The 23,451-nt window shown below is 39.6% G+C and overlaps 1 protein-coding gene across 4 annotated transcripts in view; it reads left to right on the forward strand.

The window, feature by feature from the left end:
* sipa1l2a (signal-induced proliferation-associated 1like 2, genome duplicate a) overlaps nucleotides 1–23,451 on the forward strand; it is a 598,903-nt gene that overhangs the window by 504,731 nt on the left and 70,721 nt on the right. For all 4 annotated transcript variants that reach the window (XM_087978567.1, XM_043680159.2, XM_043680179.2 and 1 more), the window contains exons 17-18: nucleotides 10,721–10,940; nucleotides 16,512–16,643. In XM_087978567.1, the coding sequence (XP_087834693.1) occupies nucleotides 10,721–10,940; nucleotides 16,512–16,643 (352 nt within the window). The remainder of the gene's footprint in view (nucleotides 1–10,720; nucleotides 10,941–16,511; nucleotides 16,644–23,451) is intronic.

Consider the following 23,451-nt stretch of genomic DNA (forward strand, 5'->3'; position numbering starts at 1 on the left):
GAATTCACTATCTAGAGTGTGGTGGATGATGATGGTGCATTGAGGAAGTAAAGGCAAGGAGAAGGTAGACAAGTTTTTAATCAGTAATGGATAGAAGGGTTATGAAGAGCAGGCAAGAAAGTAAAGTTGAGTCCAAGATGAGATTAGTTAGTGATTTTTGAGAAGATTTATAGCTCAGATTGATGATAAGTCTGTAAGTTAGCTAGCTGAGCTTGAAGGTTTGTTTTCAGACATTTCGTCACCATACTAGGTAACATCATCAGTGAGAGTCTCTGGTGAGTGCTTTTGGTATGTCCCACCTTTCTATGTATAGGTCTTGGTCTCTTAAGGAGGGTGATGTCATTTCCAGGTTTTTTTTCAAGGGTAGGTAGATGGGATCTAAGTTGATGCGTTCATTGATGGGAGGTCTACTTAGAATGCCATGTCTCTAAGAATTCTCATGCGTGTCTTTGTTTCGCCTGTCCTCGAATGTGTATATTGTCCCAGTCAAAGCAGTGTCCTTCTTTGTCTATGTGTATGGAAACTAGTGAGAGTGGGTCGTGTCTTTTGGTGGCCAGTTGGTGTTCATGTACCCTAGTAGCAAGTTTCCTGCTAGTTTGTCCGATGTAGTTTTTTTTTTTACAGTTCTTGCATGCTATCTTGTAAATGACGTTAGTTTTGCTGGTAATATCTATTGGATCCTTTAGGTTCATTAGTCTCTACTTAAGTGTGTTGGTAGGTTTGTGGGCTACCATGCCAAGGGGTCTGAGTAGTCTGGAAGTCATTTCTGATGTGTCTTTGATGTAAGGTAATGTAGCTACAGTTTTTGGTTGCTTTATGTCTGCCTGTTTGGGTTTGTTTCTGAAGAATCGGTGGACTGTGTTTATTGGGTATCCGTTTTTCTTGAAAATGTTGTATAGATATTTTTCTTCTGCTTTTTGTAGTTCTTGGGTGCTGTAGTGTGATGTAGCTCATTGAAATAATGTCTTACTGCAGCTCCATTTGTGGGTGTTGGGGTGATTGCTTCTGAAGTTAAGTATTCAGTCCGTGTGTGTTGTTTTTCTGTGGAAGCTGGTTTGAAACTTTCCGTTAACTGTACGTTCAACAGTCATGCCTAGGAATGGGAATCTGTTGTCGTTCTCCTCTTTTGTGAATTTTATGCCTGTCAGGATATAGTTGATGGTATTATATGTTTCCTCTAACTTGTTCCATATTGATTATATCAATTGGCGGAGCAGGCTTGAGGGGTTGAATTTCCTACTCCTGCTCCTAGTTCTGAGTCTTCATGTTCTAAGAAGTGCTGCAATGCCAAAGGAGCCATCTTTCAGATGTTACATTAAGCCAAAATTACAGGTGGGGATATATCCCATTGCACTGTTTTGAAGAACAGGATAGTTTTTCTAGTGTCCTAGCCAATATTTATTCCTCAGTCAACATCATAAAACAGATTATCTGGTCATTGTCACAGTGCCGATTATGGTAATTAACTGTTTGCAACAAATTAATGGCTATGATTCCCTTATTGCAGCCATAACTATATTGGCCCAGTTCATAGAAATGGGGTCCATGTTTGAGAGGCTGGTAGGGAATTTAGTGGGATAAAGAGGGAAGAAAGATCTTTGGGAGAAGGTTTCTGATGGGCACAGTGGACTTAAATATGTCCAGCATGAAACCATGCAATTATAGCTGCAGGGTTATTTATGAGGTGTGAGTTGCTCCTTCTCATTAACTAATGCAGGAGACAGGAGGCCATTGAATGGCCGTTAATAGAGCCAAGAATATATCCAACATCTCCACCATCCACTATAAAATTTATACAAGTCAAGATCAGGTGGAGGTAGTGGAAAGGCCAGAAGTTTAAAAACCCTTGAATTCTGAGGGAGAGTACAAAATCTAACTCTTACAACAGTGACTACATTTCAGAAATACTTTGTGACTATAATGCATTTTCTAGCTCCAAAAGGACATTGATAAGTTGGTGGAATCAGCAGATATTTGGCAGATGAGGTTCAATGCAGAGAATTGTGAAGTGATGTACTTTGGTCAGAAGAACATTGAAAGACAATATAAAATGGAGAATATGGTTCTCAAGGATGTGCTGAAACAGAGGGACCTGTGTCTGTGTTTTGCAGATTTTTGCAGGTGCCTGCATTGGGGAGAGTGTAGGATCGATGAAAAAGCATGGTTTCAGGAATGAGAAAGTTCCGTTATGAGTGTAGATTGAAGAAGTTGGGATTGTTCTCCAGCCAGAGAAGGAGACATGAGAGTTGATAGGAAAGAAGTTTTCAAAATCACTAGCAGGTTGGACATAGTAAATAGGGAGAAGCTGTTCCCACTCTGATAAGGAAAAAGAACAGAGGGAATAGATTTAAAGTGATGCGCTAAAGAAACAAGTGTGGTGCAAGGAAAAAATCTTTTCACACACTGAGTAATTAGGGTATGGAATGCACTGCCTGGAAAAATAGTGGAGGCAGGTTCAATTGAGACATTCAAGTAGGTATTTGGATAGTGTTTATTTGGATAGAAATAGTGATGTAGGGAAAAGGCAGGAGATTGGAACTGGAAAACAGAACTGGTGCAGGCTTGATGAGTCAAAGGCCTCTTTCTGTGCGATATTGATTCTGTAATGTGCAAAAGGTGTAGAAGATGCTGTCTAAATACAAGTTTGTTCCTTCTTTCTTAATCCAGATCTTGAGAAATTTAAAATATTTAGTTAAATATATTTTTGACGTCATGGCCGTGACCATTCTGCTGTTCTTTCTTTTAGCCTAAACTCAGAAACAGCAATAAAGATGCTATTTTAGAGAACTTGCATAAGGGGACAAGCTGTTTATTTCATCCATCCTACCCACTACCTGTGAATGATACTGTGTCTGATTCCATATATGTTTGAAAAAGTTGATTTTAAGTTGATACATGACAGACAGCTTGTTAACTGAGCTTACTAACAAGAAGCATTAAATATATATTTAATCAGGCAACCAGCTTGACAAATATAAATTATATTACAGCAACATTTATTCTGAATTCTGAAATGCTTTTTGTGAAGAATGATCAGAGATCTCTATACAACTCCAAATCTAGCCTCTTTAAATCCTTGGTTTTAATCACTTCATCAATAGCAGCCATGCCTGCAGTTCCAGGCTCTGAATTCTGTCCTTAAACCTTTCCTCTTCTCTGCATCTCTCTCCTTTAAGATGCTCCTTAAAACCTACCTCACCTTTCCTACTGTTCCTTCTGTGATTCTGAAGGAAATTGTTTGAAAACACTCCATGATATGTCTTGGAATATTTTACTATATTACAGTGCTATAAATTCAGGTTTCTTTTATACAAAACTGCAAACTGGTATCATGTGGGCCAGTTGTAACATTCTGCGTTATTTCATTTATTGGTATTATTCGTAGTCAGTTTTTCTCATTGTGATAATTTTGGATAAAGCTTGATACACTTTTAAACACAAAATCATGCTGTGCAGTGGTTGCACAGCAATCCAGGAACAGAGAAGAGATATCTGTTGTACATCTCTTCCCACCTTACCTCCTGCAAAAATGCCATCCCGTTTTCCCAATTCCTCCACATCCACCGTATCTGCTCCCAGTAGGATCAGTTCCACCACAGAACACATCAGATGGCCTCCTTCTTGAGAGACCGCAAATTCCCTTCCCACGTGGTCGAAGATGCCCTCCAATGCATCTCATCCACATCCCGCACCTCCGCCCTCAAATCCCACCCCTCCAACTGTAACAAGGACAGAACCCCGCTGCTCCTCACCTTCCACCCTACCAACCTTTGCATAAACCGCATCATCCGCCAACATTTCTGCCACCTCCAAACGGACCCCACTACCGAGATATATTTCCCTCCCCGCCCCTTTCCGCTTTCGCAAAGACCGTTCCCTCCATGACTACCTGGTCAGGTCCACGCCCCCCAACAACCCACCCTCCCGTACTGGCACCTTCCCCTGCCATCACAGGAATTGCAAAACCTGCGCTCACACCTCCTCCCTCACCTCCATCCAAGGCCCCAAAGGAGCCTTCCACATCCATCAAAGTTTCACCTGCACATCCACCAATGTCATTTATTGTATCCGTTGCTCCTGATGCAGTCTCCTCTACATTGGGGAGACCGGACGCTTCCTCGCAGAGCACTTTAAGGAACATCTCAGGGACACCCGCACCAATCAACCCCACCACCCCGTGGCCGAACATTTCAACTCCCTCTCCCACTCTGCCGAGGACATGCAGGTCCTGGACCACCTCCACCACCGCTCCCTCACCACCTGGAGGAAGAATGCCTCATGTTCCGCCTCAGAACATTTCAACCCCAGGGCATCAATGTGGACTTCACCAGTTTCCTCATTTCCCCTCTCCCAACCTCACCCCAGTTCCTAACTTCCAGCTCAGCACCGTCCCCATGACCTGTCCTACCTGCCAATCTCCCTTCTCACCTATCCGCTCCACCCCCCCCCGACCTATTACTTCATCCCCTCCTCCATCCACCCATTGTACTTTTTGCTACCTTCCCCCACCTTCCTCTCTGACCTATCACCTCCATCCCCACCCCCATTCACCTATTGTACTCTTGGCTACCTTCTACACTCCCCCCACCACTGTCCACCCCCCTTCCCATTTATTTCTCCACACTGGAGGCTCCCTGCCACCATTCCTGATGAAGGGCTTTTGCCCAAAGCGTTGATTTTCTTGCTCCTCGGATGCTGCCTGACCTGCTGTGCTTTTCCAGCACCACTCTAATCTAGACTCTGGTTTCCAGCATCTGCAGTCCTCACTTTTGCCTATCTGTTGTGTGAGTCAGAAGATCATTATTCGCAGCCTTGTCCAGCTCCTGACTTTGTTCCAAAAACAGTCCAGTGAGTTGATCGTTCTACAAGATATACATCTCTGTTCATTCAGGAAGTACCAAAAAGAATTAAAAATCCAAGTAACATGCAAATGGGAGATACATATGTGATGCAAATCATTGCAGATTATTTTTCTTTCAAAAGAGTGTCACATCGTAGTGAACCATCTCATGGTTTGTAGACAGGATGAGGATGGACATCACATTATTTCAGTCAGGTTCAGTGGGTAGCTCCGTAAGCTGAGTCAAAGTTGTGAGTTGAAGGTCCGCTCCAAAGTCTTGGGCACAATCTGTAGACTGATACTCCATTTCAGAATTTACTGAGTGCTGCATTGTCAAAAGTGTAGTCTTGCAAATACTAAACCCTTCTAGCCCATCAGGTGGATACAAAGATCTCACAGAACTATTTTCCACTCCTGTGTTGTTACTTCTGGTATGTCTTGAGGATTTATCTTTGGTACTCTCCTATTGTCATCGCTATGCTATCCCTCAATGATATAAACCAGAAGCACAGTCTCAATTTTCATTTGTAGAATGATGATACTCCTATTTCACCATCACTACAATGCTGCTAAATTATCAGGCTGAACACCTAGTATGAGACAAACAGGAATATTCTCCAAATAAATATTAGAAAGACTGTGGTCATTATTTTTGATCCATTTTCTAAATGCTATTGTCTAGATACCGACTCCATCTCCCTTCCTGACAGTATTTTGACACTGACCCAGTCTGTTCATGATCTTGATGTTACATTTGATCCAGAGAGGAGTTTTCAATCATATATCTCTTAAGACTACTTAATTTCATGTCTGTATCATCACTTGATTTCACCCATATCTAAGCTCATGTGCTGCTGAATTCCTCATTCATGCTATTGTTATCTCTAAACTTGACTATTCCAATACGTTCCTGTCAGGTCTCCTACTCTCTATCCTCAATAAACTTGAGGTTATCCAAAGTTCAATTGTCCATGTCTTAATGAACACAAAATCCTATTCATCTATTGTCCCTGTGCTTACTGACCTACATTGCTTATCTGGAAACTAGTGCCTTCGCTCTAAATTTCTTTTTTGTTGTTTCTCTACAAGATCTTATCCTTTTCTATCTTTGCAATATCCTTTATTCTCTTAACCGTCTGTGGTATTTGTGCTTCCCTAATTTTAGTGTTTTGAGGATCTCTGATTTTACTCACCCCAATATTGGTGACTGTGTCTTACGCTGCTTAGTTACTCAGCCTTGAATACCCTTCTATGATTTGTCACCTCTCTACCTCACATTAATTCCTTAAAACTTACCCTTTGATGAAGTGTTGTATGATTAAGCTATTAAACTAGTTTTAAGAAGAAAAAGAAATGTATAATCCTCAATCCATTTTTTTAAAGATTAGATTAGATTACTTACAATGTGGAAACAGGCCCTTCGGCCCAACAAGTCCACACTGACCCACCGAAGCGTAACCCACCCAGACCCATTCCCCTACATTTATCCCTTCACCTAACACTACGGGCAATTTAGCATGGTCACTTCGCCTAACCTGCACATTTTTTGGATTGTGGGAGAAAACCGGAGCACCCGGAGGAAACCCACGCAGACACTGGGAGAATGTGCAAACTCCACACAATCAGTCGCCTGAGGCGGGAATTGAACCCGGGTCTCTGGCACTGTGGGGCAACAGTGCTAACCACTGTGCCACCGTGCCGTCCACTAACAGACAATCTTTTTTTTTTGTTAGTTGTATAAATTTAACTACTACATTTCTACATTACAAAAGTATCACACCTTTCCCCTTGACAACAGTTCATATTCGTGTAGTTCATTTAACTTAATAAAACACGTGAGTTTATTTTTATTTACTATAAAGCACTTTTTTGGTGAATCCTGAAGTTGTAGGCATCACCATGTAAATGCAAGTTTGTTTGTTCTTCTGTTTACATAGCTAGACAGCCTGGTGATATTTATTGTTCTGACTCGCAAATGAAGAATTATTAACCGGATGATGTTCTAGTGGCCAGTATGAAGGAAGTGAGTTTTAGGAAATGGGGGGAGGAATTCAGAATAGAATAAAATATAGCATGATATTTCATGCACAGCAATTAAATATGTACCTGTTCCAAAGACATTGAGTGGTTTAACTTGAAAAACAAATCATGCCCCTCAACTCTAATTTGTATGTAGAGTGGAAAAGTGGTCTTGTGAAATAAATGTTTTCATATGATTGGAACAAGTAAAATCTTGTTTCTGAGCTGAATCCTACCATTAATATTGTTCCATTTAGTCAATGTTTTAATTTGGATTTTGGTGAGAATGCTATGACCTTGAACTATTAATTTCAGAATTATCCCTGAATGCAATGAATAATTGTGGTTATGTTATTATGGTACTTAGTTTTTACAGGTTTGAGGGAAGTCGTGAAGGTCTAATAGCCATGTTCAAAATTGTGAAAGGTCTTAAGCAGATACAGATGAAAGTTAGTATCTCCTGGTTAGCAAATTGATAACAGGAGAACCAAACTGTTATCAGTAACACAACAAAAGGACAACTTGGGAAATATTACTTTCCTCCTTTCTATTTGGAGGATTTTACCATGTGGCTGTGGAGGTTCAAATTGAATAATTATTTTAAAATATAAAAGGAATGTTGGGAAAGAGCCCTAAATGGAATTGTGGTCAATAATTTGGGTAAATGTTTAAATAGCCTCCTATATGATTAGATTAGATTAGATTAGATTACAGTGTGGAAACAGGTCCTTCGGCCCAACAAGTCCACACCGACCCACTGAAGCGAAACCCACCCATACCCCTACATTTACCCCTTACCTAACACTACAGGCAATTTAGTATGGCCAATTCACCTGACCCTGCACATCTTTGGATGGTGGGAGGAAACCGGAGCACCCGGAGGAAACCCACGCAGACACGGGGAGAACGTGCAAACTCCACACAGTCAGTCGCCTGAGGCGGGAATTGAACCCGGGTTTCTGGCGCTGTGAGGCAGCAGTGCTAACCACTGAGCCACCGTGCCGCCCAATGTTGATTGTTTAATAGTTTATTCATCCACAGCATTATGCTGTATCTAGATTCTCAATTACCTAAAACTAGAGAAGGAACACCTTTTGGTAAGTGTGATTACGTTTCTGTTGTCAGTAAAAAGAAGCTCCTGATAAAGAGTAGATTCCATGATAAACTTCTTGTTGTAATGAATCATCCAAACTATCTAAATGGGGCTCAAGTGATTTATGATTCAGAACTTTAGGTCATCAACTGCATTGCCACATTTCGTAGTCTCTAAACTTTAATTGTACTGTGACTCTGTTAACACTCAAGGAGACTCTCAGATGACAAGATTATAAAAGAAAGGCAGAAAACTTAGTAACATTTCTCGTTTCTCATTTAATTACCAACCAATTTCCAATGTTGTTGTTCTCCAACATAGCCCAGGTCTTGTGCTGAAATTTTCCAAGTTACACTGTCTGTTAGATTTGTTCACATTGAAAGAAATACCCAGTTATTAATACAAAATGAAAATGGCTTTCCTTTATAAATAAGAGGTCTACTTTATAACTCTGATATGCCAGCAATACCTGTACACAATAGCAATACATTGCTAGTTTGAGCTGAGTTCTCAGAACATTCACAGGCAGAATAAAATTAAAATTCCCAGCAGCAAGTAAGGATCGAAAAAGCTATCCAATCGGGCTTTGTGAAAATGCAAGCCATGAGCTGCTTTGCATGGCAGGCTGACAGTCTCAGATGCCACTAACCTGTGCAATGCCATGATCAAAGGCAAAGATGTGGGATATAGAGTGATATCATATCAAATTATAGAATCCCTATAGTGTGGAACAGGCCTTTTGGCCCATTGAGACTATATCATCCCTCTGAAGAGCATCCCACCCCCTACCCTATAACCCTGCATTCCCCATAGTGACTCCACCTAACCTATACATCCCTGGTCTGTATGGGTAATTTAGCAAGGACAATCTACCTCACCTGCACATCTTTGGACTGTGGGAGGAAACCAGAGCAACCAGTGGAAACACATACAGACATGGGGAGAATGAGCAAACTCCACACAGAGAGTCACCCAAGACTGGAATCGAACCTGGGTACCTGGTGCTGTGTGGTTGCAGTGCTAACCACTGAGCCACCATGCCGCCTGGTCATTTGGTGGGGGGTGGCAATTAATTCTGGGCAGAAGTTGCTGAGAGAAGGAGACAAGAGCTTCATTGAAATACAGATTTCATTAGCCAGTGATTGTTGATGAGAGAAGCTACTTGGCTTCTGAGGAGGAAAGATTAGATCCTGTCAGGAGATAGAGGCATAAAATGGGAATGTTTAGAATTGCCATCAGCCTGCACTAATGCAGCTTTACTTTCTGCTCCAAATTCTTTGCTTCATTATCGAAATAAGGCTGCACATCACATTCTGTTAATCAATGTTGAAAGGCATTATATTAAAATAAAGTCATTTTATATTAAAATCAAGTAGGGCTAAGCATGATCTTTAATAAAGACTGCCAGGACTGCTGCCCTCATATTTTCCTGGGAGCCATCACTGTCACTAGACTTTAAAAGTCTTATTTGATTTTTACTAAGGTTTCAGAAAGTGTGTAATGTAAAATTATGTACTCAAAATCTGCTCTAAGATATTATGCTGAGGATTTATCAGGATATGCATTTAGTTTGTCAATTGGCACATATCAACCACCTTTCTTCACTGGTTCACCCCATTCCCCTCCAAATGTTTGATGTCATCAGAGATCACTATACTCTTCATATATTGCACAGGAGCTTCAAGGCTGACGGTTCTATTTAAATGATGTGGTGCATTACATGCATGCTATATACAGCCACCATAGGATACCTACAAAATGAATTTTGCTGGTTCTTAACCTGTAAACATCTGGAACTTTTGGGAGAGGCATAACCCAATAAGCTGGAAAAGAAATGAGAACTGAACATTTTGGAAACATTGAGGAAGTCAGGCAACATCTTTGTGGAGAATAAAATAAAGTTAACATTTCAGGAAGACTATCTTTTTCAAGAGATTGAAAGTGTTAAAGATTAATTAATTTTTAAATGATTACAGAGCCAAAATGTTGTAGGAAAGGGGAGTAAACTCAACATTTTTCCTGGTTCTGTATAAGCTTAAAAAGCCCACTTTGTAAATGTTAACTGCGGTACATAGATGAATGGGTTCATAACAAAACAATATAATCAGCTTTGCTTTCAGTCCAATGTCATGAACAGTTCCTGGCGGCTTAACTGGTAATTGCAGCATCCGGACTCCTCACCAACTTTAATGCCTGATGTATTATAAGGCTTATTCATTGAATGACATAGCGATTACAGTACAGAGCCAGACCATGCTGATGTTTGTTCTCCACATCAAAAGTCCTAATCAGATGATGCTGCCCTGTTCCACCTCTTTATTCTCCTTCCATTGCATTTCTAAGCTATCCTTAAATGTTGACATGGTCTCTGTTTCAGTTATTAATTCTGGTAATACATTCCACAGGCTCACAATTCACGTTGGCAATACGAATTAGCTAGCATTACATATTCCTGGCTCTCAAGTAGGCTATAAACCCAAAGCCTTCTGCTTTTAAGATGAGAGTGAGACAAGCTGATCATTAACTTGGGCAAGCCATACCTTGAAGTCAGCATTTTCTGCAATATTAGTCAATGAAGAATCGAGCATCAGACCTGCTGTACGACATTGTAGGATTTTTTGCAAAATAGCTTTTAAAATAATCAAAATTATGCAGCACTGTTTTGACACTCGGAACCCCATGTTTGGATGCCATTGCTTTGCAACATTCAGTTTGAATATGTAGGTTGTGTTTAATGCTGCTGTCTTCCCTTTTCCTATATTGTGCAGATTTCTGTTTCTGGGAACTTATCACCAAGGAAGTCTCTGTATCGCACGCTCTCAGATGAAAGCATATGCAGTAATCGGCGAGGCTCTTCGTACAACAGCTCCCGAAGTTCAGTGCTTGAACAGGCACTGCCAAATGACATCTTATTTAGCACCACTCCACCATACCACTGCACTCTACCCCCACGTGCCTCACTCAGCCCCAGCGCCACTGGCCTACGAAGTGAGTGAACAGCAATATTTCTCATTCTGCTCATCACAAAATATAATCTGTATAATAATGTTTACCCTGCTGGGAAATAGCCAGTTGGGCATTTTCTCATGGATGCATACTTGTCAAAACTGTAATTAAACTAAATTTACTGCAGCTAATACAGGGACTCCCAGGCATTTGAAAACACAAAGAGCAAATAACCAGTGTTAGCTTGCGAAGAGCAAGAAAAGTACATTTTATTGTGAACTTTGGGAGAGTTTCAAATGATTTCTGATGGGACAAGTGGATCTTTTATTTCCAAGCAGTCATGATCTCTATCTGGACGTTCTGCTTCACAGATCTGCGTGAGAGTTTGATCAGTAGTTTCAACTCATTTCAAAATTGATATGAAATTTGTAACAATTGAAAGGGAAGAATGTATTTCTGTTTTTCAAATATTTGTTGCTGAACCATTTTCTGTCGTGCAGTGTAATTCACAGTATCCAGCAATTCACTTTGGCAAACATCTAAATTGCACAAAAAGTGGAAAAATACACAAGTTTGCTGAAACTATCTCATTCTCATTCATATTGATCAATATATTTAAATCAAAGCCTTTCATCATTCTGGACTAAATATTTAAAATACACTTGTTTTATGAGGTTTATAAAATCATGAGGGCATGAATAAGCTATGATTCGGAGATGCCGGTGTTGGACTGGGGTGTACAAAGTTAAAAATCACACAACACCAGGTTATAATCCAACAGGTTTAATTGGAAGCACACTAGCTTTCGGAGCGACACTCCTTCATCAGGTGATTGTGGAGGGCTTGATCGTAACACAGAATTTATAGCAAAAATTTGCAGTGTGATGTAGCTGAAATTATACATTGAAGATTTGATTGTCTGTTAAGCCTTTCATCTGTTAGAATACAGTGATAGTTTCACTTCTTTCATGTGTAAATCACAAAACCCTTTTTTTTAAAGTTGCATTCTCGGGTTAGCTGTTAACAATGGTGATAGCTAGACAATATGTTGAAGGTGTTAGCCCCCTGTGTTCTCTGTCTATGATCTGATGTTTAGATTGATTCCAGTCTAAAAAGTGAGATAACAGAGTTTTACATAAATTCATGCAGTTTTTGAGCTAAATTGCCAAAGTCTTTTTCTAAGGGTAGGGGAGTCTAAAACTAGAGAGCATAGACTTAAGGTGAGAAAGGAAAGATTTAAAAGGACCCTAAGGGGCAACATTTTCATGCAAAGGATGGTGCAAGTATAGAATGAGCTGACAGAGGAAGATTGGAGGCTGTTACAACTACAACCTTTAAAAGGCATCTGCGTGGATACATGAATCGGAAGGGATTAGCATGATATGGGACTAGTTTAATTTAGGATGTCTGATCGCCATGGATGAATTGGTATAACTCTGTGACTTGATTCTGTGCTGAGATCAAAAATGCACTGACAGATAGTGAGGTTGCAAATGCAATTTTGCCATTCAAGAAAGGACAAAGAGAGAAAACAGAATTTATTCCATATCATTAGCCTGTAATCAGTTATTTGGAAAGTGCAATTAAGAAAATCCTAACAACGCACTTAGAAAATCAATTCAAAATCAAAAAAGCTTTACAAAAGGGAAATTGTTTGACAATTTTATTTGAGAATTTTGAGGTTATAGTTAATAGGGTAGATAAAAGGGAAACTAGGGCATTGATTTTGAAAAGACATAAAGTAAGGTACTACACAAAAGATCTATGTACATGATACTAGTATGGATAGGGTTTTTTTTAAAAATCAACCTGTCCAGATGTGTCATGACACACAGTATAAAGAAGAAAGCTTAACGCTTTTTGTTAGTTTTGTCTCCTTTCCCAAGTATGGCTTTGATTGAGAGAATAATGTTTCAAACTCCAAATTATCTCATAAGGTAATCAAATTTTACATCTGCACTAGATATTTCCTTAGTTCATTATCAATGGTTACAATAATGATCCTGAACAAGTAATCCGGAATCTAGGACAGACCCAGAGAATACCAGTTGAAATCCCATCACAGCATTTGAGAAGTTGAACTGAAAGATTGGTAATAAAAAGCTGAATGAAATGTTGGATTATCACTATAAAGCTAGCAGATGAACTTATATTATTCAAAGAAAGCTTCCTTACCCAGTCTGAATTTATATGGGACTCCGTTCCATACCACTACGGTTGACTCTTAATTGCCCTTTGAATTATCCCTGCAAGGCACTCCATTGTGTTAAAATAATTGCAAAGAGCGCCTTCACAGGATGGACTCAACAATTTAAGAAGACTAGTGGGGAACTGCAGAAAGGCAATAAATACTGCCAATGCAACATTTAAAATTAAAAATGTTTAATCACAAAAAAAACCAATTTGTTTCTCTTTATCACTGTTATCTAGAATAGAAAAGACTTCCACTATGGTTTCCTCAGTAAACTCAAAAACCTGTTTGTTGGAATTGAACTTTGGTTTAAATGTGTCGAGACTCGTCATCAATTAAGCTACTATGCAAGCGAACCTAAACTATATCCCCCTAATCTTAAACACATGCATTCTCACAGACAGATGATACAGAACAACAGAGTTTTACAGAGTAATTATTAGTGGAAAAATAGGAAACTTCCAGTTGATCAAGAGTTCAAACTAAAAGGGTAGAATGAGGTGGCTTTACAACCAATCCCTTCATTTCTTGTCAAAGAGATTGCTTTGCTGTCAGTTGCAGAGAATATTGCCTGCGTGATTCAGAAACTGACTGAGATGCACTTAGAAAAGCATCTTCGACTGTATCACAGTCCATTGAAATCTCTTCTGACAGTGATGTATAAATCTCATGTTCTGTACCTGTCAACCTGCTCTGCATGTGTATTGTTCAGTGTTCCACCGACCACTTTTTTTATTTGCTTTATCAAATGACATAAAGAATGCCTCCATGTCCATTTCCTCAACTTTTGGAGGGTCTCTACAGGTGTAATGTTTTCTTACTGAATTTTAAGTTATGGTTAGAGTTTTCATCAGAATCATCTTCTCTGTCAATGAATTTGTAATGCTCTTTGTTTACTGTTAGTTAGTTCTGTAAATGCCCTCTTATCATCTTTGATTTCTAAAAATGGTCAATAATGAGCTTAAGACGACATAACTTTTTCTTAGTGCCTGGTCATGGTACCATTTCTGATTAGTCTATGTCTTTAGACCGCACACTCTTCCTTTCTTCTTAGCTTCTAGGGAAGAAGGAGAAAGATTGATGTCAAACCCATCCCCGCCTTTATATCCAAGGATTTTGCAGTTGAATTGCAAGTCAAACCAACTACAATTTATCTGGCAATGCTCCTTACTCTCCACATACCTGCATGTCAAAACAGACACAAAACTGAAGCCATTTTTGCAGTATGCATGGAAGCATCAGTCAACCGAGAAAACCGAGAATATGTCAGTGACCTCTGCATTGTGTTTTGACTCTGGTTGAATTTCACTGAAAATCCAGCCCACTTCTCCATGAGCAGTACCAAAAATATAAATGTTCATATAATCACAAAAGCCATTTTTTTTTTATCATTGCTAACACTGATAGCTAGAAGAAAAGAGACTTTGAATAAGTTTCCTCAGTAAACTCAATAAAAACTTGCTTATAGAAAAAAGCTTGTGATTTAAAAGTAGATAGACTGGTTATCAACTAAGCCAAGCAAAAGGACTAAGCTATATCCCCTTTCTCCTAAACACTTGCACACTGTCAGACAGACTGGACAAGACAACGGAACTGTTCACAGCACTGATATGTGGAAAAATAGAGCAATAATGAGTGAAAAAGTATGGAAAAGTTGATCAAGAATATAGTCTAGAAGGATAGAAGTGGATCATTTCTCTCAAGAGTTCATGTTGCTATTAGTTGCAGTGATGGAAGATCCTCAGTTGATAGGAGGTCATTTACTAAGACGAAAGGAACAGTGTGCAGTCTAAAGACACAGACTAATCGGAATTAGTAACATGACCAGGCACTAAGAAAAAGATATGTCATCTTAAGTTCATTATTGACCACTTTTAGAAATCAAAAGTGATAGGAGGGCATTTACAGAACTAACAAACAGTAAATAAAGAGCATTACAAAATAGGTTGGAATTCAATGATGGCGACAATGGTTCTGATGAAAACTCTAGCCATAACTTAAAATTCAGCAAGAAAACATTACACCTGTAGAGACCCTCCAAAGGTTGAGGAAATGGACATGCAGGCATTCCTTACGTCATTTGATAAAGCAAATTAAAAAGGTGGTCAATGGAACACTGAACAATACACATGCAGAGCAGATTGACAGGTACAGAACATGAGATTTATACATCACTGTCAGAAGAGATTTCAATGGACTGTGATACAGTCAAAGATGCTTTTCTAAGTGCATCTCAGTCAGTTTCTGAATCACACAGGTAAATATTCTCTACAAGTCTCAGGATCCTTCAGCAGTAGATCCCTTCTAAACCTCGATCTGTTTGTCTAGCAATTGAAGTAATAAAACAATCTCTTATCTCAAAAACCCCTCTCAAAAGTCATTTAGCTATTTTTAAACATCATACCAGCCCCAGTTTTTTCTACATTGACTACAGGTAGTTCTCTAATGTGATGGTGTGTTCTTGTGCAACCCTGCACCATAGAAAAATCACGCTTTAGAAACAGTGTTTAAAGTGTTTGCGAATACTTGCGATACAGCCAACACATTTTAAAAGTTTGCAGTTTAGAAACAGTGTCCCCAGTTCGTCAATCGCATTACAGCACATTGGCATTAGCAAAACGTACATTATAGCAGAACGACCTGTATTGTATTCCAAAACGTCACCTGTTAAACACTTTGTAATCCAAGAATGGTCCAGATCTTCTATATTTCAATTCTCACAATCCATCAACAATTGGCTCAAACTAATGTGGCTAACCATCTCGGTGTTTTCTGTCCCTTTGAGAGAAGGTAATACAATATTTAATGCCCCTTGTTCTAATATTTTTCAGTGAAACTAAAATCTACACCATCAAGTATGATTTCACAATAAAATATAATATTCTTTCCAGGCAAAATCTCAAAGTATGACAGCAGCAGTGATATTTCCACTATCAATAACTCTGCATTTTATAACAAGCTCCTGCTTGTATGCTTTTTCTTTCATTCTAGAAATTTGGGCATCCCTGACAAAACAGTTATTATTTCTCTCAAAGTGTCGGACAGCCTTCTGAGTGGCTTGCTGGGTCATTTCAAAAATCAGTACAGCGTCAACCATGCTGAGCCAGAGAGTTTTGTTGCATATGAGGGGCTCTAAGATGGGATCGACTTTTACTGACAAAACAGTATCAACTTTATTTAAAATGATGGATTATAAACGAGTACTGACATTGCCTACAGCATGCAGTAAAACAAGTTGCTGTATGAACATTGTTCAAATAGCGTTGTGGAAGTCATACAGTCTTTGGCGCCACAGTTTGTCACTGGCAAGGATATGTGCCTGTTTTAAAAAAACACCAAATCTCTGTGGTAATTAAAATTTTGAAAATATAGAAGTTCAAATTTTAATCATGTCATAACAGAATAAATCTTTCTCCCTGCAGCTGAATTCTGGTTCTCTGATGGATCTCTAGTGGATAAGTCAAGGTTTACAGATCCTGGCTTGATGCCTCTTCCAGATACTGCGTCTGGATTAGACTGGTCAAACCTTGTAGATGCTGCACGAGCATTTGAAGGTAAAGAGAACAGCTATCTGTAACCTTTATAGAAATGGTCATATCTCAGATTTAACACATAAATATGAATACAAGCCCAAACAGATTTGATAATTTTCAAAAGTGTGGTGGATAAATACTGTATTTAGGTGGGTGAACTTTACAGGAAAGGATATAAAGTCCAGATTGGAAAGTGCTTTTGGATGATGTGTAAATTGTTCACATTTCTATGAATGCAGACTCTGATTTAGACAGCACATTTTAGCAATACATTGTCACAGCTTTTAAATTAAAAGGTTGAGTTAGAACACAAGAAGCCAATGTAAAACAGATTTCAAATGCAAAATCATTAAAAGCATTTTCAAGGTGGAAGCCTGCCATAGTCTCAAATAAATGTCTTCAGTTTGAATTCCAGTCTCAAAACAATGCAAAGAGAACAGCACAGAGAGAAGCTGTTTGGCCCATTTGGTTTATGTTGGTTCATATGCCCTGTACGAATCTCCTTCACTGCTAACCCCTCCCAAAACTTGCTTCGTCAAACTCTATCATTGTTATCTTCTTTTCCTTTCTCCCTAATGTGGTTTTCCAGCTTGCTCTTAAGTGCATCTTTGAATAAAGAAATTTTGAGGCTATGTTATTGGTCCATCAGGAGAAAATTATGTCTTCTAACATCTCTCATTGGAGTTGCCAATTTGATTGCATATATTCCTGAAGGTTTTGTCACAAGATCTCAAACCACACCAACTCAAACACCTTTTACTAATATTCCTGCTTTGTATAAATATTAAACAAAAGATGCCCGGGATCCCAGGTTCGATTCCAGCCTTGGGTGACTGTGTGTGTGGAGTTTGCACATTCCCCGTGTCTGTGTGGGTTTTCTCCAGGTGCTCCGGTTTCCTCCTACGATCCAAAGGTGTGCAGGGCAGGTGAATTGGCCATGCTAAATTGCCCATAGTGTAAGGTGCATTAGTCAGAGGGGAAATGGGTCTGGATGGGTTGCTCTTTGGAGGGTCAGTGTGGACTGGTTGAGCCAAAGGGCCTGTTTCCACACTGTAGGGAATCTAAAATCATCTAAAAAAAAAACTTTTCAGTGCCTCTACTCTTTTCTGTTATTGGCAATAGCTTGTTTTTGTGCAGGGGAGATTGTGCCTCACTAACTTGATTGAGTTTTTTGAGGACATGATGATTGATGAAGGAAAAGTGATTGATGTTGTATACATTTACTGACCCATTGTGCTGCTGCCTGGTCTCCTGAATGGGGAGTGGACTCACTCTGTCAATCACATTGAAGTGAAGCAGCAGCTGGGAGAGGCTTCAGCAATGCTGCAGGTTCCTTACACACAAGTCTGTGTCTGTTCTGAAACAAATCCTGACACAGCCAGAGAGAGCAAGGCGGGCAGATTGAGGAGAAAGGAAACTTGAGAAAACTGACTCCCAGTGGAGAGGCATTGAATCAGTTATCCGAATGAAATATTGCCCGTCTATCTCATTCGGATAATCAAGGTTCCTCTATTTAAGGATAGTTAAGTTATGCTGCAGTTTTTTAGAACTTTAGTTAGGCCACATTTGGAATATTCTGTATAGTTCTGGTCACCAAACTACCAGAAGGAAATGGATGCTTTGGAGACGGTATAGAAAAGGTTTAACAGGATGTTGCCCGATATGAGGGATTTTATCTATGAAGGAAGTTTAGATAGACTGGGTTTGTTTTCACTGGAACACAGGAGGTTGAAAGGTGAGCTGATAGAAGTTTATAAGTTTGTGAAGGCATGAATAGAATGGAAAGTATGAGACTTTTTCCCATTGTGGAGGGGTCGATTTCTCAGGGACACAGGTTCAAGATACAATGTGGAGGGAAGTTTAAAAGAGATGTGCAAGACAAGTTTTTCACACATAGGGTGGTGAATGCCTGGAATGCGCTGCCAGAGGAGGTGGTAGAAACAGACACACAAACAGCAATCAAGAAGCATCTGAACAAATACAAATCTGAACAGAATGGAGGGATATGCATCCTGTACGTAAAGACAGTTTTAGTATGGAAGGGCAAAATGTGTTGGCACAGGCTTGGAGGGCCAAAGGCCCTCGTGTGCTTTATTATTGTTCGTTCTCTCTCGGTTTCTCACAGTAGTGTTCAAAGCACTCATCATAAGTTCCAGTAGATTCCAGGACTGTCCTGGAGGATTGGCAGGCTAACTGTTTTGTGCCTGACTCAGCGAAGGGTTACACTGCACAATGATTATAGCTAAAGGACAGTGCAAGGTTATTCTCAAGGAAGGAGCCTAAAATAGGTTATGTGGGTTAAATGAATCACTCAGCAAGTGAAATTAATCAACAAAGCACTAAATTGCATGTATTTCAATGCAAGAGGTCTTACAGGTAGGGCTGATGAACTCAAGCGTGTTTAAAAACATGGGATTGAGACGTCATAGCTATTGCAGAAACTTGGCTGAATGTTGGACAGGACTGGCAGCTCAATGTTTCAGGTTTTAAATGCTATAGGAAGGACAGCAAAGGAGAAATAAATTTTGATGTTTTAAAAACAGTTCACATTACAGAAGAGGAAACTTGGAAGGTCTTAGAGAATATAAAGGTGGATAAATCTCCAGGACCTGATCTAACATATCTCAGACATTGTGGGAAGTAAGAGAGGAAATTGCGAGACCCCTTGCAGAAATATTTGCATCATCTATAACTACGTGTGAAGTGCCTGATGATTGGAGAGTGACAAAGGTTATAAGGAGAAGCTGGGGAACTATAGACTGCAGTCTGACTTCAGTTGTGGGTAAAATCTAACAGGTGATTTTAAAAGATAGCATTTCTGGACATTTAAGCAAAAATTGATTAGGGATAGTCAGCATGGTTGTATGTGAGGAAAATTGTGTCTCATAAACTTGATTGAATTTTTTGAAGACGTTCCCAAAAAGATTGATGAGGGCATGTTGTTTCCTTGGACTTTACTAAAGTCTTCAACAAGGTTCCCCAAGGTAAACCTATTAGTAAAGTTAGATCACATGGAATTCACACTAAGCTTCCAACTGCATGTATAATTGTTTAACGGGTTGTTTCTCGGACTAGAGTCCTGCCATCAGTAGTGTTCCACAGGGATCGGTTTTGGGTCCTCATTTGTTTGTCATTTTTCAATTAGAATGTAGAAGTCATGAGTAGTAAGTTTGCAGACCACACCAAAATTGGTGGAATAGTGGACAGTTTCTAAGATTACAAAGAAATCTTGATCAAATGGGTCAATGGCTGAAAAATGGCAAATGGAGTTCAATCTGGAGAAATGCGAGGTACTGCGTTTTGGTACAACAAAAAAGGGTAAAGCTTCTATAATTAATGGGAGGGGCTCAGGTACTGTTGTAGAACAGAGGGACCTAGGGGTTCAGGTACATAATTCTTTTGAAGTTTGCGTCACATAGATAGAGTGGTTAAAAATGTGTTTAGCATGTTTGCCTTCATTGCTTAATCCTTTGAGTATTGGAGTTGGGAAGTCATGTTGAGGTTGGAGAGGACATTGGTGGGAGAGGACATTGGTGAGGCCTCTTCTGGAGCACTATGTCCAGTTCTGGTCACCTAGTTAATGGAAGGATATTATTAGGCTGGAGAGGGTTCAGAAGAGATGTTGCCAGATGCGGAAGGTTTGAATTCTAAAGGCTGGATAGGCTGGGACTTCTTACATTGGAGTGTGAGAGGTCGAGAGACAACCTTATAGAAGTTTATAAAATAATAAGAGGTATAGATAGAGTTAATGGTAATTGTCTTTTCCCTGGGATGAGGCATTTCAAGACTGGGGGCGCATTTCAAAGGCGAGAGGAGAATGATTTAAAAAAGATATGAGGTGCAAATTTTTTACAATGGGTGGTTTGAGTATCAAATGAACTTCCTGAGGAAGTGGTGGATGTGGGTACAATTACAATATTTAAACATAGGATCTTGATCAGATGGGCCAATGGGCTGAGGAGTGGCAGATGTAGTTTAATTTAGATAAATGTGAGGTGCTGCACTTTGGAAAGGCAAATCACGGAGTGCAGGTTCATAGTTCCTTGAAAGTGGAGTCACTGATAGATAGGGTAGTGAAGAAGGCGTTTTGGTGTGCTTTCCTTTATTGGTCAGAGCATTGAGTATAGGAATTGGAAGCTGTACAGGACAATGATTAGGCCACTTTTGGAATATTATGTGCAATTCTGGTCTCCTTCCTATTGGAAGGATGTTGTGAAACTTGAAAGGGTTAAAAAAAGATTTACAAGGATATTGCCAGGGTTGGAGCGTTTGAGCTGTAGGGAGAGGCTGAATAGACTGGGACTGTTTTCCCTGGGGAGTTGGAAGCTGAGACGTGACTTTATGGTTTATAAAATCATGAGGGGCATGGATAGGGTAAATAGACAAGTCTTTTCCCTGTGTTTGGGGAGTCCAGAACTAGAGGGCATGGGTTTAGGGTGAGAGGGAGAAAAAAATTAAAAGAGACCTAAGGGGTGTGTATGGAATGAGCTGCCAGAGGAAGTGGTGGAGGCTGGTACAATTACAACATTTAAAAGGCATCTGGATGGATATATGAATAGGAAGGTTTTAGAGGGATATGGGCCAAGTGCTGACAAATGGGATTAGGTTGGGTTAGGATAGTTGGTCGGCATGGCGAGTTGAACTAAAGGGTCTCTGTTTTGGTGCTGTACATCTCTATGATTCTATTTCGATAAGTACATAAATCGTAAAGGTATGGAAGGATATGGGCCAGGAGCAGGCAGGTGGGACTAATTTAGTTTGGAATTATATTCTGCATGGACTGGTTGGACCGAAGGGCCTGTTTCTATGCTGTAAGACTCTAAAATGCTTCTAACTTACTGCCATTAAGCTATAATGTAAATTGTGCGATATTTTTTGTGACATTATTCAAGGTAGTAAATATTTAAGATTCTATAAGGGTAAGAAATATCGTGCAACATTGTTTATCGAGAAGTTTTCTCTGCACGTTACCCTGGAAGAATGACATTTTGCAGCCTGTTTCACTTATACGATTGGAAATAAAACTTCATTGAGCACCTTTAACAGCAAATTGCTGAAGTGGTTTTCTTTCCACCTTTGAATTTGATGTTAATATTATAAATAATCAAAAGAAACAAGCTGACCTTGTCAAAAATACTTGAGCTGTAAGAATCAGTTGTTGGGTGAGCATTACAATGGATGACTTTAAGAATGTGCTTTCCTCAGGGATATCCAGCTGATACAGGCAAATAAATATTCTACAGCCAATGTTTGTAGCTTAACAAAGGTGTCAAATATGTAGCTTTTTTATCTCTAATTTTACTTTGAAAAACATATCTTTAGTTGTAATTTCTTTTCAAAATCTTAAGGTGAGAAACTGTCTAAAACATGACTGAAAACTCTTGCAACCTTACAATTACAATTATTGAAGGAAAGATTCAAATACACTTAACTTATTTCATTCTGGACTCTCCATTTACACACCCAATCTTTATCACCCAACTTCGTGGAACAGGTATTTAAAAAAAACCAACTTGCAACCTCCCAACCTGGTTGTACTCTCTTCTACCCTCTTCCATCGGACAAAAGATATAAAAGTTTGAATACACGCACAGATTTCAAGAACAGCTTCTTTCCTGCTGTTATCATATGTTTAAGCGGATCTCTCAAAAGTTAATTCTGATCTCTCTCTCTCTCTTTCTCTCTTTCTTTCTTTCTTTCTTTCTCTCTCTCTCTCTCTCTCTTTCTCTCTCTTTCTCTCTCTCCACGGATGTAAAACTGCTACCCTAATGCACTTTGTATGGTGTGATCTGCCTGTATAAGCACACAAAACAACATTTTTCACTATGTTGGTACATCTGCTAAAAGTTCCATTCCAGCCTTTCAGGTAACCTGGAAAGTCCCAGATAGTTCAAATTAATTCTTACTGAAGTTTTGCTCTTCTTGCTGTGATATATTCCGTTTAAAAAATACATTGTACGGTCTTAATATTCATTTGAAGTAGAGCTGACACTTCTACCTGCAGGATCTTTTCAGGTGCTGATTTCCCAATGAGGAAGATAAAATCTTTGCACATCCAGCCTCACTTCCTGTCCACTTTCATAAAATCTCACAGTACTGGAAAGATCTTTTGGCCCATCAAATCCATAGTGACTAAACTACCTACCTACACTAGTATACTGTCCCACACTAAGCCCACAGCCTTGAACATTATGACACTTCATGTGCTCATCCAAATACTGCCTAAAGGTTGTGAGGTTTCCGACCCCAACTACTCACCCAGACAGTGCACTCTAGACCCTCGCCACCTTATGGGTTAAATAGTTTTTCCTCAAATCCCTTTATACCTCCTTTCACTTTAAAATTATGCCCCCTTTTCGATTAAGGGGAACAGCTGCTTTCTACTCAGCCTGTCCATGCCCATCATGATTGAATACGCATTTTTCAGGTTCCCCCTCAAACTTCCCTGCTCCAAAGAAAACAACCTGAGTTTATCCAGCCTCCCTTTGTAACTGAAAAGCTCCATCCCAGACAACCTCATGGTGACTCTCCTTTGCACTCCCTCCATTGCAGTCTCATCCTTCCTATAGTTTGGTGACCAGAACAACATACAGGACCCTAGCTATAGCCTAACCAAAGGTCTACACAGCTCCAACATGAACTCCCCGCTCATAAAATCTATGCCACAACTGATAAAGACAAACATGCCTCCTTAACACCCTATTAATCTGTCCTGCCACCTTCAGGGATTTGCGGACAAGCACCCCAAGACCCCTCTGTTGCTCTGAGTTTCCCAGTGTTTTGCCATTCATTGTGTATTGCCTTGTCTTATTCTTTCTTTCCAAGTGCA

Source organism: Chiloscyllium plagiosum, unplaced genomic scaffold, assembly GCF_037043375.1.
Source record: "Chiloscyllium plagiosum isolate Xiang-an unplaced genomic scaffold, Cpla_swu_hap1 HiC_scaffold_3, whole genome shotgun sequence".
NCBI classification, from domain to species: Eukaryota; Metazoa; Chordata; class Chondrichthyes; order Orectolobiformes; family Hemiscylliidae; genus Chiloscyllium; species Chiloscyllium plagiosum.